General features: G+C 49.3%; 2 protein-coding genes across 2 annotated transcripts in view; one reads left to right on the forward strand and one right to left on the reverse strand.

The window, feature by feature from the left end:
• LARP7 (La ribonucleoprotein 7, transcriptional regulator) overlaps nucleotides 1-13894 on the forward strand; it is a 104210-nt gene that overhangs the window by 41736 nt on the left and 48580 nt on the right. The window lies entirely within an intron of this gene.
• The window catches only part of NEUROG2 (neurogenin 2), a 456819-nt gene continuing 451187 nt past the window's right edge, over nucleotides 8263-13894 (reverse strand). The window contains exon 2 of the mRNA XM_061343884.1: nucleotides 8263-9414. Coding sequence (XP_061199868.1) covers nucleotides 8480-9139 — 660 coding nt within the window. The 5' untranslated portion in view covers nucleotides 9140-9414 and the 3' untranslated portion in view covers nucleotides 8263-8479. The remainder of the gene's footprint in view (nucleotides 9415-13894) is intronic.

Raw genomic sequence — 13894 nt, forward strand, 5'->3', positions numbered from 1 at the left:
TCATGTTCTGCCAGGGAGGAGGGAAAGCCTGGAGGAATCAGAGACAGGTTACCTGACCCAAACTAGCCAGAGAGGTATACCATACCACAGCACGTCATGCCCATTATATAAACTGGGGGCAGTTACCCGGAAGGGCTACTTCACTGCTTGGTCAGGCTGGGTATCGGTCGGCAGGTGGTAAGCGGTTGTATTCTCTTCCCTTCACAGAATCACAGAATCCCAAGGGTTGGAAGGGACCTCAAGAGATCATCTGGTCCAACCCCCCTGCAAGAGGAGGGTAACCTATCATTTTTATTATTGATGGTAGCAGCAGTGGTTTGTGCTATACCTTAGTTACTGGGCTGTTCTTACCCCAACCCGTGGGAGTTACATTCTTTCGATTCTCCTCCCCATCCCTCCGGGAGTGGCATGAGGAAGTGGTGGAGGGAGTGAGCAAACCGCTGCATGGTTTCTGAGTGACAGGCTGGACTGAAACAATGACAGAAAGTGATCTTATATTCTTCCAGCACGCATTTCCTGGTGTTACTAGCTTAACTGGCAGGTGGAAAAGCTACTTCTGGGAAAGTTCAAGCAGCAGTTTTATGTATTCCCCTTAACAGTGACACATAAAACAGGAGCAACAGGACTGGAGCAACACACAGAACTGGAGCTAACATTTGTTGCTGCCTCTCCAGCTGAAGGAAACTGGGATGAGACCTTGATTTTACTCTTCCAAGACCATACCAGCACCTCCAGAATATGTGTGTGAGAAATGGTAGTTGGCTTTCCCCCTCCATCAGCTGTGAAAGGCTGCCTTCATTTCAAATTCTCCTCCTCCAAAGCCCTGATGTCCCACTGCCCTCGAGCATAAAGGCTGTGATCGTTTCTTTGGGGAGATTTTTTTGATGAGAAAAGAAACAGGGCATCAAACTTCCACAAAAAGATGGATCCCCAGCAGAGAGCTGGCTTTAACAAAACCGTTCTCTTTTGTTTCTGCAGCCAGCAAAGATTTTTTTAGGCTTTTGTTCCATCTTTTTACAATGCCATTGTTTTCTAGGTGATGTTTGTGCCGAGTTGTTTGGAAAGACGCCCTATCACTGCACTGCCTGATTAGAACTAGGTGTAAAGAGGGAGCAGCAAGAGAAGAAAAAAAAAAATTAAATCTCTTTATTATGGTGCATAAACCTTCAGTGTTGGGGAGCTGGGCAGCTGCTCAGGAAGAAAAATGCATTCAAAAATATAATGCTAGTGTGAATAATCCTTTCTCTAATGCTGCTTGCAGACTGCTTCAGCTTTGTCAGGTGAACTTGAACTGGGCCATGAGATTTGCTGCCATTCCCACTGCACACTGTCTACCACCCCAGGGCATTCACCATCTTGACTGTTGATAAAAGCGAGCAAACAATCCATCATTGAGCCAGGGAGTCACTCGCTCATAGAAAAGTAAAATCAGCATGTGACAGTACACTTGGCCCCAGTGTTTCACAGATTAAAGTGATACATGAAAACTCACGTGTTACTGGGAAGATTAAGCCCGTTATCTTGTTCCACAGCCAATAAAGAACAGCCTTGTCTGCAGCAGTAGGGAAATGCTGGCTTTAACCAAGTGACAAACGCTGTACATACATAGCTCCGTGGTCCGGCAAAAGAGAGCGATGAGCTCTAAAGAGGAAACAAAGCTTGTTAGCAAGATCTGGGGAATTAATAGGCAGCAGAGATGCTGTGTTAAAGCCTCTCTGCAGAGGCTTTCCCTTCTCTATGGAGACAATTAAAAGCAAAACAAGACCTCTCAGACAATCTCTGCAGAACAAAGTGTCCCAATATGCTGCCAGCAGCCAGCCCTGCAATGGCTGTTGTGGTAGCACACGCTGCTTCAAGACCCCTGGAAAGTAATGCCTGTTCCAGCTATGCCTCTTGGTCAAGGAAAGGAAAAAATACAGATTTAGTTATGTTCCTGAATTAATCCATCTGTGGGAAGTGTTTGTGTTTTCACTTCTTCCTAATATTTGCATTCAGCAGCTGATTTCTTCTGTTGGTTTCTAGCATATATTTTACCATCTCAAAGTGATGGCTACTCACACTTAAAAGTTAGGATTAAGCATCAGCTGGTCCAGTTCCATGTTAAAACCAGATATCACCATACTTAACCCCATAGCTTGTACTGATCCTACACTTTACAGGTTTGGGCACAAATTCAGAGGTATCAGTCCTTCACAAATGCAGGATCTCTGTCTTTATCTGGGGCTTGGATACTGGAAATCCTGGATTAATGTGCTCTGTACCTCACTGCCTGGAGAATTTAGGTATACATGGCCTGAGACACACACAACTTGTGTTATTGCTTCATATTTGTGGTATAAATAGGTGATTATTGTAGAGAATAAGTGGTTGACTCTGATGATGGAGCATTTGATATTTTGGCTGGAAGTTTCATCTTGGAGCTACAATTTCTGTTCTGCTGTTTCCTCTGGTTTCAGAAGAAAGTAATTTGAACCAAACAAAACTTATGAAATACTTAATTCTTTTTTCTTTTTTTTTTTTTTTGGGGGGGGGGGGGGGGGGAATGTAAAGCCTGAAGAAATGTCCTTTTCTTGGCTAAAGCAGCCAACACAAGGACTTGAGTATTAGAGTAAGTGCTGGCACAAAAACATCTCACTCTTGGCAATGCGATGACACTTCCCTGTACTTCAGGGCAGACATTTGATTAAAGCGGTTTTTCCCACCTACCTTTTTGCAGGTATCCAGGTGAAAGGCAGAGATCTTGTTTGCTGTGTGCCATGTACTTGTGCATAAAATTTAGCACATTTGATGTCAAGAGGGATAAACTTGATGCAACCAAAGCCTGTTACCCACAGGCAGAACAATTTTCTTACTCTTTTGGCAATACCTAATGTTATGCAGCATAGGAGTTTTCCCAGCACATCCTTTCCCCACCCCGGCCAGCAGAGCCATGGGAGTCTCCCAGGGGAAAGAAACCAAGCACACACAACTGTATCTCTAGGCATTTACAGGTGGTATGATGTACTGTTATAACCTTGAAATAACCAGAATGGGGATATATGCAGTGAGATATTGACCGATAGCTGCCACTGGGAGTTGGAAGGGAGGGAACTCCCTGCACCAGGACCCAGGTGCCTTTCCCAGCACTGATGCAAGGAAGCCAGCAGCCTGCAGCAGCAGTGTGCTGCTCTCACCCCTCTCCTGGGGGTGACGCACACCATTTCTCCTTTTTTCCACTTGGATGAAATAATCTCCCACATCCTTCTGCAGAGCAGGAGCAGATGGGGCTGCTGCTGCTGCCCCAGCTCCATGAGCCCATCCATAGTTCCTGCAGCCTCCCCAGCCTGCCCACGGTGACCCCCCAGACAGAACTTAATCCCATTCTTTAGTCAGAAAACTTCTCTGCCAGGCTATTTTTAAGATGGAGTGGATCTTTTCATCATCTTCGCTCAAAGCAGTTTCTCCCTCGAGCGAAGCCCAAACCACCGTGCCGGCTACTCAGTTTGCTGTCCCCTTCAAGTAGGCCATCACGTTAATAGAGGTTGATTTGCAAACAGCGTCGTGTCCCCCCGTCTCTAGTGCCCCCCTTTGCCTGACTCCCGCTTTTCTGCTCAATGGCACAGATGCTGCTTTGTGCTGCTCAGGACCAAGCAGCTATTATCAGCAAATCCAGCGAGGGAAATTAATGAAGGCGACTACTAATAAAAGACAGCTCAGGACAGCCATCCCAACTTGCTCTGAGCAGTAATTAACTTTTTTTAAAACTCATGAAGGTAAATATGTCATCGGCTTTGGTCCAGTCTCTCGTCTTTTTAATCAAAGGAGGGGGAAGTGGGGGAAAGGGGATGGCTGCATGTCGCAGTCACCCTAGCACCATCCATATGCCCTCCCTGCGTGCTGCCAGCTTTGTTTTAAAGACAGTATTACTTCTCTTTAATCAGAAGCCTGAATTTAGTACAGGAAGTCAAGGGGAATGAGGAGGTGGCCGGAAGTTTGCTGGACCTGCACAGTTGAAGGAAACAGCTTGTCAGAGCAAAGGAGTCTGTCTTAGACCTTAAGATGCAAGATCTGGCCCTTTAGTAAGACAACAACCTGCACCAGGTTTAAAAGAATAAATTCCATCAGGATTTCTGTTCATGCAAGTGGGCTGCAGTGCTGTGATTAACTATATAAAAGATGGGTTCCTGAGATTTTTTGCCTGTATGGTATAGAAATAGAAATTACAGGACGGTGTGTACTATTCATGACCCCAAGTGATAAATTTCAAACCCCCCCATCACTGCAGAACCCCTGTTCACCCTACATGCAACCTGAAGATTCCCAAGATCACAAATTAATCATCTGATATTCACTTGGACACCTGCCTTATACCAAACCCTGGTCTGCAAGAGCAAACCCTGTACTGTTTATCTGATTACTTGAGGCTTCTTGACATCCCCAGTGAATGCTTCAAATGTCTTCCTCAGGCAGAGAGCAGTGCAAGGCTTTTAGTCCTTTCCCTAGGATTGTTCTTCCTTGGAACATTGCAAGGTGGTTGTGGATGTGAGAACAAACCAGAGTGTGGGCAACAGGCTCCTCAAGGCCAGAGGATCTCAGTGATGATGGGAACTGGGGTGGTGATGGCCTTTCCCCTAGCAGCTGCTCTGAAGTACATCTGAAACACCATAAAAATGAAAAGCTGGGGGTTTTGGAGAGATCAGCTTGTTTTTAATGGCATTAAATCAATTCAAGGAGAAAAGGCTGCGAAATTCCCATCTGAGGAGTATGAGTGTGAAATCTGAGGACCAGCAGATGAAATGACTGAAAGGTGGATTTCCCAAGGAGAAAGCAGTGAAATGCAGAAAACCAGTGGGGAAAGTGAAGCCTGAGGATGTGGGGAGGTGTGTGCAGCAGACCCTTCTCCTGCTTGAAATGGTGAAAGGAAAAACTTGCCTTCTCTGCAATGGAAATGAGGGAGTCAGGAGGAAGGTGAAGGACAGAGAGGGGACAGAGGCAGAGGCTGAAGCCCTCCAGCCAAGCGCCCATCCCGAGAGAGATGGCAGCAACACTAGGGTTGTGTGGGATCATCTGCAGAGAAACATGTTTTATACACAAAAAAATATATTTTGCAAGTATTGTGGGGTAGCCTCTCATTGTATTTCCAGAAGTTCCATGTATATTTTATTATGGAAATAAGAAAATATGTAACTTTCATATCCCAGATGATCAGTCTTTTCAATTAAAACAGTGTTATTGCAATAACTAATGGATGCAGTGTCAAAAAGACAGCTAGTGTGTGTACTTAATTATTTAGTGTCATACATGTTTCAATAGCAAACTTATCAGACAGCACCACAGGATGGCCTGTAGCAGGTGAAACCTCATCCAGTTGTTTCCCAACATTTTCACCATTAGGAAACCAAGGAACTGCTGTGACAATAAAATAGTCAAACCTGGGGAGCAGTGGACCCTGAACCTCAACCTGAGGCACCTGAACAGGGCTTTAGGAGATTGGGTTTTTCTTTGAGCTAGACCCCTCATGCTGGGGTCTTCAGATTTACGTAGGAAGCGACCTAAGTTGAATTTATCATCCTGCCACATCTTCTACCTTCACTCCTACTCTGGGTGTGCACCCGGTGGCTCAGCAGTGAGGCATCTAAGCTCTCTCTGCAGCTTAAAATCCACCAGCCAGATGAGGGCTGACTCAGGAATGCTGTTCCAAAATACAGTGTGCAAAAGGATCATAAACATGCATTATTTGGGCAAGGTGCTGCTTGGAAGCTGCTCCCAGGTTTTCCACTTCCTCCTAAGAGGTGATTTGCCATCCTGCATCCAGATTCGCTGCAATTTCATAGAATCCTAGAATCACATGTTGGTTTGGGTTGGAAGGGACCTTAAAGCTCATCCAGTTCCAGCCCCCTTCCATGGGCAGGGATACCTTCCACAGACCAGGCTGCTCCAAGCCCCATCCAGCCTCCTGATCTTCACCTCCAAAAATCAGTCTTCTGAGAGAAAAGAGGAAAACTGAAGGAAAACAAGGGGAAGAGGGAAATTAACTCTTTCAAATTCAGGAGGAAGAAAGAGGGAAATAAGCTCTTTTGGCTACATTTGAAAGAGAAATCAGGACGTGGATTAACGGGGAAGGTAACAAGTCCTGTCTCCGTATCTCCCTTTGCCAGCACTGCACTGCTGCCCCTTCCCAAACTTCTTCAAGGGCAACTCCAGCCAAGCCCATCCTGTGGACCAGGGTTTGGTTTGTGTGGTGGCACCCACCTCAAACTCCAGAAAACTCCTCTCGCACTCCCAATCCATTCTCCAACGCTATGTGTGCATTTTCCCGTAGCGGCTCCCACTGCCATAGCTCAGCCGGACAGCGGATGTAAGAGAGGCTGTACCTGGAATGGAAAGAAGTACCTCCAGGATGACAAACTTGGGAAGCAGCAGCATTCCTCCCCAAAGAGTGTTGGAGGGAGTATATGCTGAGCCACCTGAGATGTACCTGAAGCACATCCCACCCATCCCAACCTTTCGAAGAGCTGAAGGCACCTACTCCAGCATCTCTTAAAAGCAAGAGAGAAACTGGGGAAGGACAACGAGACCCAGCCAGAAGAGACAGAGAGGCTGAGTGAGCTGCCGGCTTTCTTTGGGGGGGGGCATTACTGGAGTTTAATCATTGAAAGGGGGTTGTGAAAAGTGATCAAGGGTGAAGCCTCCTCTCATGACAGGCTGCCCCACACACTGCTAATGGATTGAAAGGCTCCCTCTTGTTTTGTTCCTTCTGGCCCGTGGCAGATTTGGGGGGGACACAGCTTCATCGTGCTGCCCACATCAAAGCAGTGATTATGCAAATGCTCCCACTTTATTTTTTTTCTTCTTCTTCTTTTTTGGAAGGAATTATTTATTACACAATAACCCCCCTGCCGGGGGGGGAACAATAGCTCAGGCTCCATCGTGCTGCTCGCCCAAGGCTGTGGGGCTGAGGTGGGGGGAACCCCCACATGTTTTATTGGCCTAACCTAATTTCACTAATTCTCTTTTCACACATTTTGGGGTTGTTTTTTTATCACTTCTTGCCCTTTTGAGGCTGTCACTCCCAGCACTGGGTTTCACGCTCCCAGGATCGGGGGAAAGCACCAGGCTGCATCTTTTATTTAATTAATACATTCAGGCGCCTCCGCTGGGATTTAATGATTTCCAGGTGTTCAGACTCAGAAGTCACAGAGTGCTCCCAGGCACATGGGGGGGATGATTGAGGGGCATCGGTGGCCTCCAGCATCCCCTCATCCTCCTCCATGGTGACGTCCTTGGGCAGGTGCCGGTGGATCCATCCATCCATGCAACACACATTCACTGCGCAGAATCTTCTGTATCAAGAGGCAAAATTAAACCATAAGTAAACTTCCACTGAATTTATGTATTTATCTACTGTGCTTACTGCTGGTTTCCTTCACATTATGAGCCACACAAGGAACCTAAGAACCAAAATGCCATCATGAGAGGTGGAAGCCGAGTCCCTCATGTGTTTTAGCATCTAGAACCCATTTGAGGATTTGCTTGGCTACAGAAAAACAGGGAACTTTTCCTTGGTTTGGCTCCATGTCTCCCTAAGGACCTTTAGCCCTAAAGAATGGCCTCTTGGCCCCACACTGGGGCTGAACTGACTCCTACAAGAGCTTCCTACTCTGCAGAAAAAAAGGGGTTGCTTCTATGAAGTCAGAAATTTTAGGGCTTTTACACCCAGAACCAGGACAGGAATCAGCCCCCCAGGCCCGTCATTCCCAGTATGGAACCCCAAAACAAGCAGCAAGCCCAAAATATATGAAAATTAGAGCCTTTTATTTATATTTTATCACAAAAACAATCCCTTTGTTCTTCAGATGTAAATACATAGTGGAATAAACTCTGTAAATTATAAAAAAAAAATACATCTTTTCCATGATATCTTCCTTTATAATAAATAAACGGTGAACATGCATGCAGCTGATCACTGTAATGCCCCGTGTCTGTTGAGGTTTTCAATCTGTTTATTTTTCATCTCCTGAAAGAAGGGGGGAGTTCCTTGTCCCCTTAAAGGTCAAAATAAATAATGCATGAGGAGGTTCTCCCTACTCCTACTCCCCCACCCGGGGGGGGGGGGGGGGGGAAGGCTGTCTCTATTTAATTTTTGATAGAGTTTAGCCTAAATTTCCACGCTTGCATTCAGCCCTCACAAAGCCTACAAATTACACAATGACTTCTAACCCGGAGCCCTAACAAAAAACACTTTAGGGATGGGGGGGGTTTAACCCTCTTTCTTCCCCCCCCCCCCCGAGGAATCCTAAGGGACAGATGGTGGAAGGGGAAGAGCGGAATGAATGGGGGTGTGTGGAAAGCCGCGGTCACAGCCTTGGGAGCTGGACAAAGTGCACATCGGAGGGAGAAAATAGAAAGTTTGGTTTTGGCAGGTGACAGGTCCAGAGCCGTGGGAAACGGCGCAGATGCCGCCATCCCGATGGTGGGAACGGGGACCGGGAGCACCGGGCTAAAGGCAGCGGCGGGGCAGCGGCACCGTGGCGGGGGGGAAGCTTCCCGGTGGCCAGTGCTCCGCATCCGACACGGATCCTCCGGGGCTGGCGGGCGATAAAGTGCAAGCGCGGGGAGAGGCAGAGGGCGCAGGGCTGGCGGTGCCGGCGCTCCAGGAAGGGCTGCCCGCTCCCCCCACGGCCACCCCCGGGAGCACCGGCGGGACCCCCGCCAGCCGCAGGGTCTCGGTGAGCGCCCAGATGTAGTTGTGTGCGAAGCGGAGGGTCTCGATCTTGGTGAGCTTGGCGTCCTCCGGAAAGGTGGGCAGCACGTCGCGGAGGGCGTCCAGCGCAGCGTTCAGGTTGTGCATCCGGTTGCGCTCCCTGTTGTTGGCTTTCAGCCGACGGCTCCGCTTCAGCCTTTGCGCCGTTTCCGCCGTACCAGGGGTACCGCGGCTCCGGCCCGCCCGCCGCTTGCCCTCCGCCCGCCGCCGAGCACCGCGGCCGCCCGCCACTTCCTCCTCCACCACCAGCCGCGGCTCCTCCTCCTCTTCCTCCTCCTCTTCCTCCTCCTCGTCGGCGCTGGACGGCAGCGAAGGCGAAGAGGCGGGCGAGGCGAGGCCCACCAGTATCAGGTCGTCCTCGGCGGGCCCCGACAGCTCCTCTGCTTTCACCGGCATCTTGCGCGGCAGCACAGGCGGTACCGGAACCGCACGAGGCAAACTCCCCTTCACCTCACGGTGGAAAGCGCGACGGTATAACGGTGAGGTGAAGGGGAGGGGAGGGGGTGCCGGGAGAAAGAAGGGGGGCAACGGTGGCACGCGCCCTGGGGCCCTTCGGCTGCGTGTCTGGCACACGACCGCTCCTTAACACCCCTTATATATCCCGCGGGGAACAATCAAAGCTGCCCGCGGGGGCTCCCGTCCGTGTGTCCCGTCCTCCCCCCACTTCATCCCTCATCATCATCATCATCGTCCCCTCCTCCTCCCGCCCCCCACAACCGAACAGAAACCTCGCGCTCGGCTGGAGCGTGCCGCTAATTTATTAATGAATGGCGGCTGCGGGAAAGGAGGGGGGGGCGAAGGGGTAGGCGAGAGGCTCCGCCGCCGTCCAATCGGCGCGGCCCGCGCGTGCCGGCTCCCTCACGGCCGGGACTCCCTCATTGACCAAGGGGCGGTGCCATTTTAGAGAGGGAAGTAACGGGGTTCGGGGGATAGAGGTGCTTGATGGAGTGGACGGAAACACAAACGTTTGAGGGACACCCCCCCACACACATTTTGGGGGGATGGGGGGCTGTTGGTGAGGGTCTTGTGTCTTCTCCCCTCCGCTTGCAGCTGGTTTTGGCACGGAGCAGAGAAAAGCCTGAGGAGATCGGGGTGGGATGTATTGCCTCTGGAGAGCAGCAGGGGCCTGTGTGGGCTCGGTGCTGTCAGACGCAACCCTTGGGTACAAAACGGGCTGTAAAATTCTTAACCCCTCCACACAACCACTTTACAGTCTGTTGTGCCAAGAGGATGTTGGTTTGGCTTTTTATTCCTGGTGGGGGTGTGTGTGTGTGTAGGTTAGTAGCTCTTCTGAAGCTGCCATTTATTTCCTAAAATCTAACCTGGAGATACAGAGACGGTGTCAGATAATAGATGGGGTTTCTTTTCTATTAAAAGAAGAGCACCGTAACACACTTCTACACCGTTTTGTGATACCTGTCAGGCACGTGCTGTACAGTGAACTGTTTCTGGTATTAACCAGTGTAGGGTTCAAGCTGTGTTTGTTTTGTCAGACAGACACAGTCATCCTGTTAACTTTTGGGTAACACCAGCGCCTTATCTAACGAAAAATAATGGCTTAAAAAAAGTACTTGGAATAGTTTGCTTCTGTAAGAATCCAACAGGAGAGCTTCCCAATGCCATGCCTTCTCCTTCAGAGTACCCACTGGGGCAGAAAGCCAGTCCTGGCACCCAATGGACCCACATGGGTCAGGGCAAGTGAAAGGACAGGGTAGCGCGGCATCCTCCCCCCATGGAAGCGCCATCACTGAGGCAGTCTGGGGAGTCGGACTCTGAAATGGATTTTGATTTGCTGCCAGTGGTAAAAAAGCAGAAAACAGATGTCAGAGGTAAAGTCTCAGTGAGCGTGTGGATGAGGGCTGTGTGGAGACATCCTGCTCTGAGATCAGGTACCACCTGCTCTCTGTGATTTACCTGAGCTGTTAGAAAATCTCTAATTTTATAGAATCTAAAGGCTCTACCAAGAGATTTTAACCTTCCCCTCCTACTGAAAAATGGAAACCTGTAGGTCCCCTTGGCATCGCAAGGGAGTGACACAAAGGGACCTTCTTCCTTTTTCAGCACCTTAAAGTGTGTCGCAGTATTGCCTGTAACCAGGCCAGTCCATCCTGCTGCTCACACCCCGTTGATGGGATTTATGTCCTTCTGTCGATGCTGAGAGCATCAAGGCATCTTTTGCAGTTCACCCCAGTTCCCTGATGAAGAGATTTTCTCCACAGGGCTGAGCAGAAATTGACTGAGGATGAGTCAGGGTCCAAGGGACGCTTGTGTGGTCTGTGGCCAGCCCTGGCTGAGCTGCTCAGCCACGAGGTGCTCTGCTGAGAGCAGTGGGGGGAGAGGGAGTGCTGCCCACTGCCTGAACTGTCTTCCAAGGGTCAAACTGTTCAACTTCAGCCCCTTTGCCAGACTCGGTCCTACTTTACGGGAACAAAGGCACAAAATAGGCGACGATCAAGAAATGGGAGCACAATGATTTAAGCTTATCACACAGCCCAGAAATAAAGGACTCTGAGCTTGTGTGCGGGAGGCAGTGGGGGAAACCTTCAGAGAGGCTTTGTTTGCTGTAAGAAGATTGAACTCTTGAGGTGACCCAGCAGCCCTAAAAGTTTAGGGTCTGTGTTGCTGAGAGACCTTTGGATACAGTCTGTCCACACTCCGACCTCACAAGTCGTGAACCAGCATTAATGGCTTGCCTGGCCTCAGCCCTCCCAGCTCTGTGTCCCGAGCCCCCCAGGAGTCTCCTGAGGGTTTGGGTGACCAGGGCACCCCAATCCTTGTGGATAGCACCCACAACCTGGCGAGTGTGATGGTTCTGCTTTTAAACTGGGGGGAAAAATGTGTGTCTCCCCCAGCAGGATATTGGGGTGCAGAGGGAGAAATTGGAGGCTGCTGCGGTGCCATGGTCCCCCCAGCGAGCTCCATCCTGACACCACTCAGGGAATGTTGCAGCCAAAAGTGCTTCCTGGAGGGATGAGGAGCAGCCCCCCATTCCCAACCTGCAATAGCAAGTTCAGCATTTGTTTTGGAACTGAAGCAAGGAGAATCCATCCCTAACCCCCCACCTCCACCCAGCCGAGCCCCTCGTCAGGGGCTGATTGTTCCCAATGGATTTGCATGGCAGGTGCAGGCCTGCAGAGCGATTTTGCCACCCTGGGCCCCGCCAACAAGGGCTTGCCTCCCCCCCCTTGTGAAAAAAGGCCGCTGGTCCTTCCTTTCCCATGGAGAAGAAGCTTGAGGATGGTGTGAGCACGCTTCAGTTTTCTTATTCTTTTCTATAGATGTGGGGAAAAGAACAGCCAATTGTGTGAAAACCCCAGTGCCTGCAAAAAGGGACATTGGCTGTCCAGGCGAAGGTGCGCAGGGGAGAGCACTAATCGCTGAACCAGGAGACAAATACGATTACCAGCTCCGAGCCTTGAGTCAGAAAGTCTCATAGACTTTAAGATGTTAATCCCCAACATAATCCTTCCTTTGGCATGTAGGAATAGTGCAGCCACAAGAGTTGTTTTGTTATTTATATTGGCGTTTAATAAAACTCAGCCAGCAGTGAATAGGCTGCCCACTCTCCAATGGTAATTAATTCCCTATTTCAGTGACCCAATTGTGCTGGGATAGAGAAGTGGGACAGTCCCACTGCCCCAACCCGCCTTTGTGCAGCTACATGGCTCTCGTGCTTCAACAGCTATGGAAACTCATTCTTTTGATGTCATTCAATGAGTTTTCCTTGGGCATCTTCTAAACTTCAAGGACCCTTTTCTTTTTTGGATGCCTGAAAAGCAGGACTAGCTTGACCACCTCTGTAGTATTTAATGATTTCATGAAAGGGCTTTTTTTTATTATTATTATTTTTTGAGGGCTGGGGAGGAAGGGGGTTGTATGAGGAAGGAGAGAAAGAAAATTTGGCAGGCTGCTAGCAAGCAGGGTCTATCTAAACTGGAGTGCACCAAACTCATTCGGCTCCTCCTTTATATGAATCTTAAAAGCTGCTCTTCCTTACTCAGAATACTAGAGGGATTCACTTAGTCAAGTCATTTCTAGGAGGGATCTGCTGGGAGGTGGATTCTCTTGTTTTGCAGACAAATGCAAACTGAGGCCGCAGTGAAACAAATCACATTTTAAGAAGGTGTTTCCATCCATCAAAGAGAAAAATAACCAAAGGGAGAGTAAGATCCCTGGGACTGGGGTTGTTATTGTGGCTGAGGTTTCAATCTCATGGCTCTTAGAGCAGTGAAGTGGCTGCAGAAGGAATGTTTGAAACCAACACATGAGGAACATCTCGTAGACCCGCAAAGCCGCCCCAGTACAGGGCAACCTCTTCTATGTCTTTATACACACACGCTTCTCCCCCAGCCCCCCAAAATAAGGAGGAAAGAAAAAAAAAGAACCCCTTCGCAAGTCACAAACAGTTCAGGCTTCAACTAAAAAAACACAGAGTGAACCATATGGCTGGGGTGACTCAAGTTGGCTGCATTTTCCCCCAGACAAAGAGGGAATTGAGAGTTGAAGGAAAGGAGAAAAAAAACCAACTTTCCGGCTGATGAAGCTGTTGTCTGGAGGCAATGATCCCAAATCTCACGGCTTTATTCCAGGCTCCGACTGAGACGTGATATGTCATGTGATTAGCATCTTTCATATTTACAAGAGTGGTCCAGGCTGCTGGTCTTTAGAGAAAGTCGAGAGAAAGAAGGGGCATATGCTGAAATGGATTTAGCATTTGAAAGAGAGAAAAGGGAGTGAATAAATACACTTAAACGAGGATTTAGTTTTACTCCTGTCGAGTTCTAATGGCTTGTTGATTGAGATTTTAGGGAGCTGGGACAGAGGTGTCAGCCAGAATTTAAAGGTGCTATTCAACCCGCCGCTGCTCCTTCTTTTGCCCTTCTCCACACTCGGGATCCCGGCATTCCCTGGATCCAGGAGCGGTGCTAGTGATGAAGGACGGGGTCTATCTGGGCTCCCTGACACGGTCCCGAGGCTCTGCCGAGTCTATTTCGGCTCCCGAGTCTATCAACCGGCCTCACCGGCGGGCAGCGCCACCTCGTGGCGGCGGGAAGAACCATCCGGACCCGGCCTCGTTAGGATGAAGGCTCTGAATGGGGTCTTCACCAATTTCTAAATGTGCAAGGTGACAGAATTGTTCTAAGATACAAT

The sequence above is a fragment of the Neopsephotus bourkii genome, unplaced genomic scaffold (assembly GCF_033783945.1).
Source record: "Neopsephotus bourkii isolate Nb327-2 ecotype Australia unplaced genomic scaffold, CSIRO-AGI_Nbou_v1 NB_1827, whole genome shotgun sequence".
In the NCBI taxonomy this organism is placed as follows: domain Eukaryota; kingdom Metazoa; phylum Chordata; class Aves; order Psittaciformes; family Psittacidae; genus Neopsephotus; species Neopsephotus bourkii.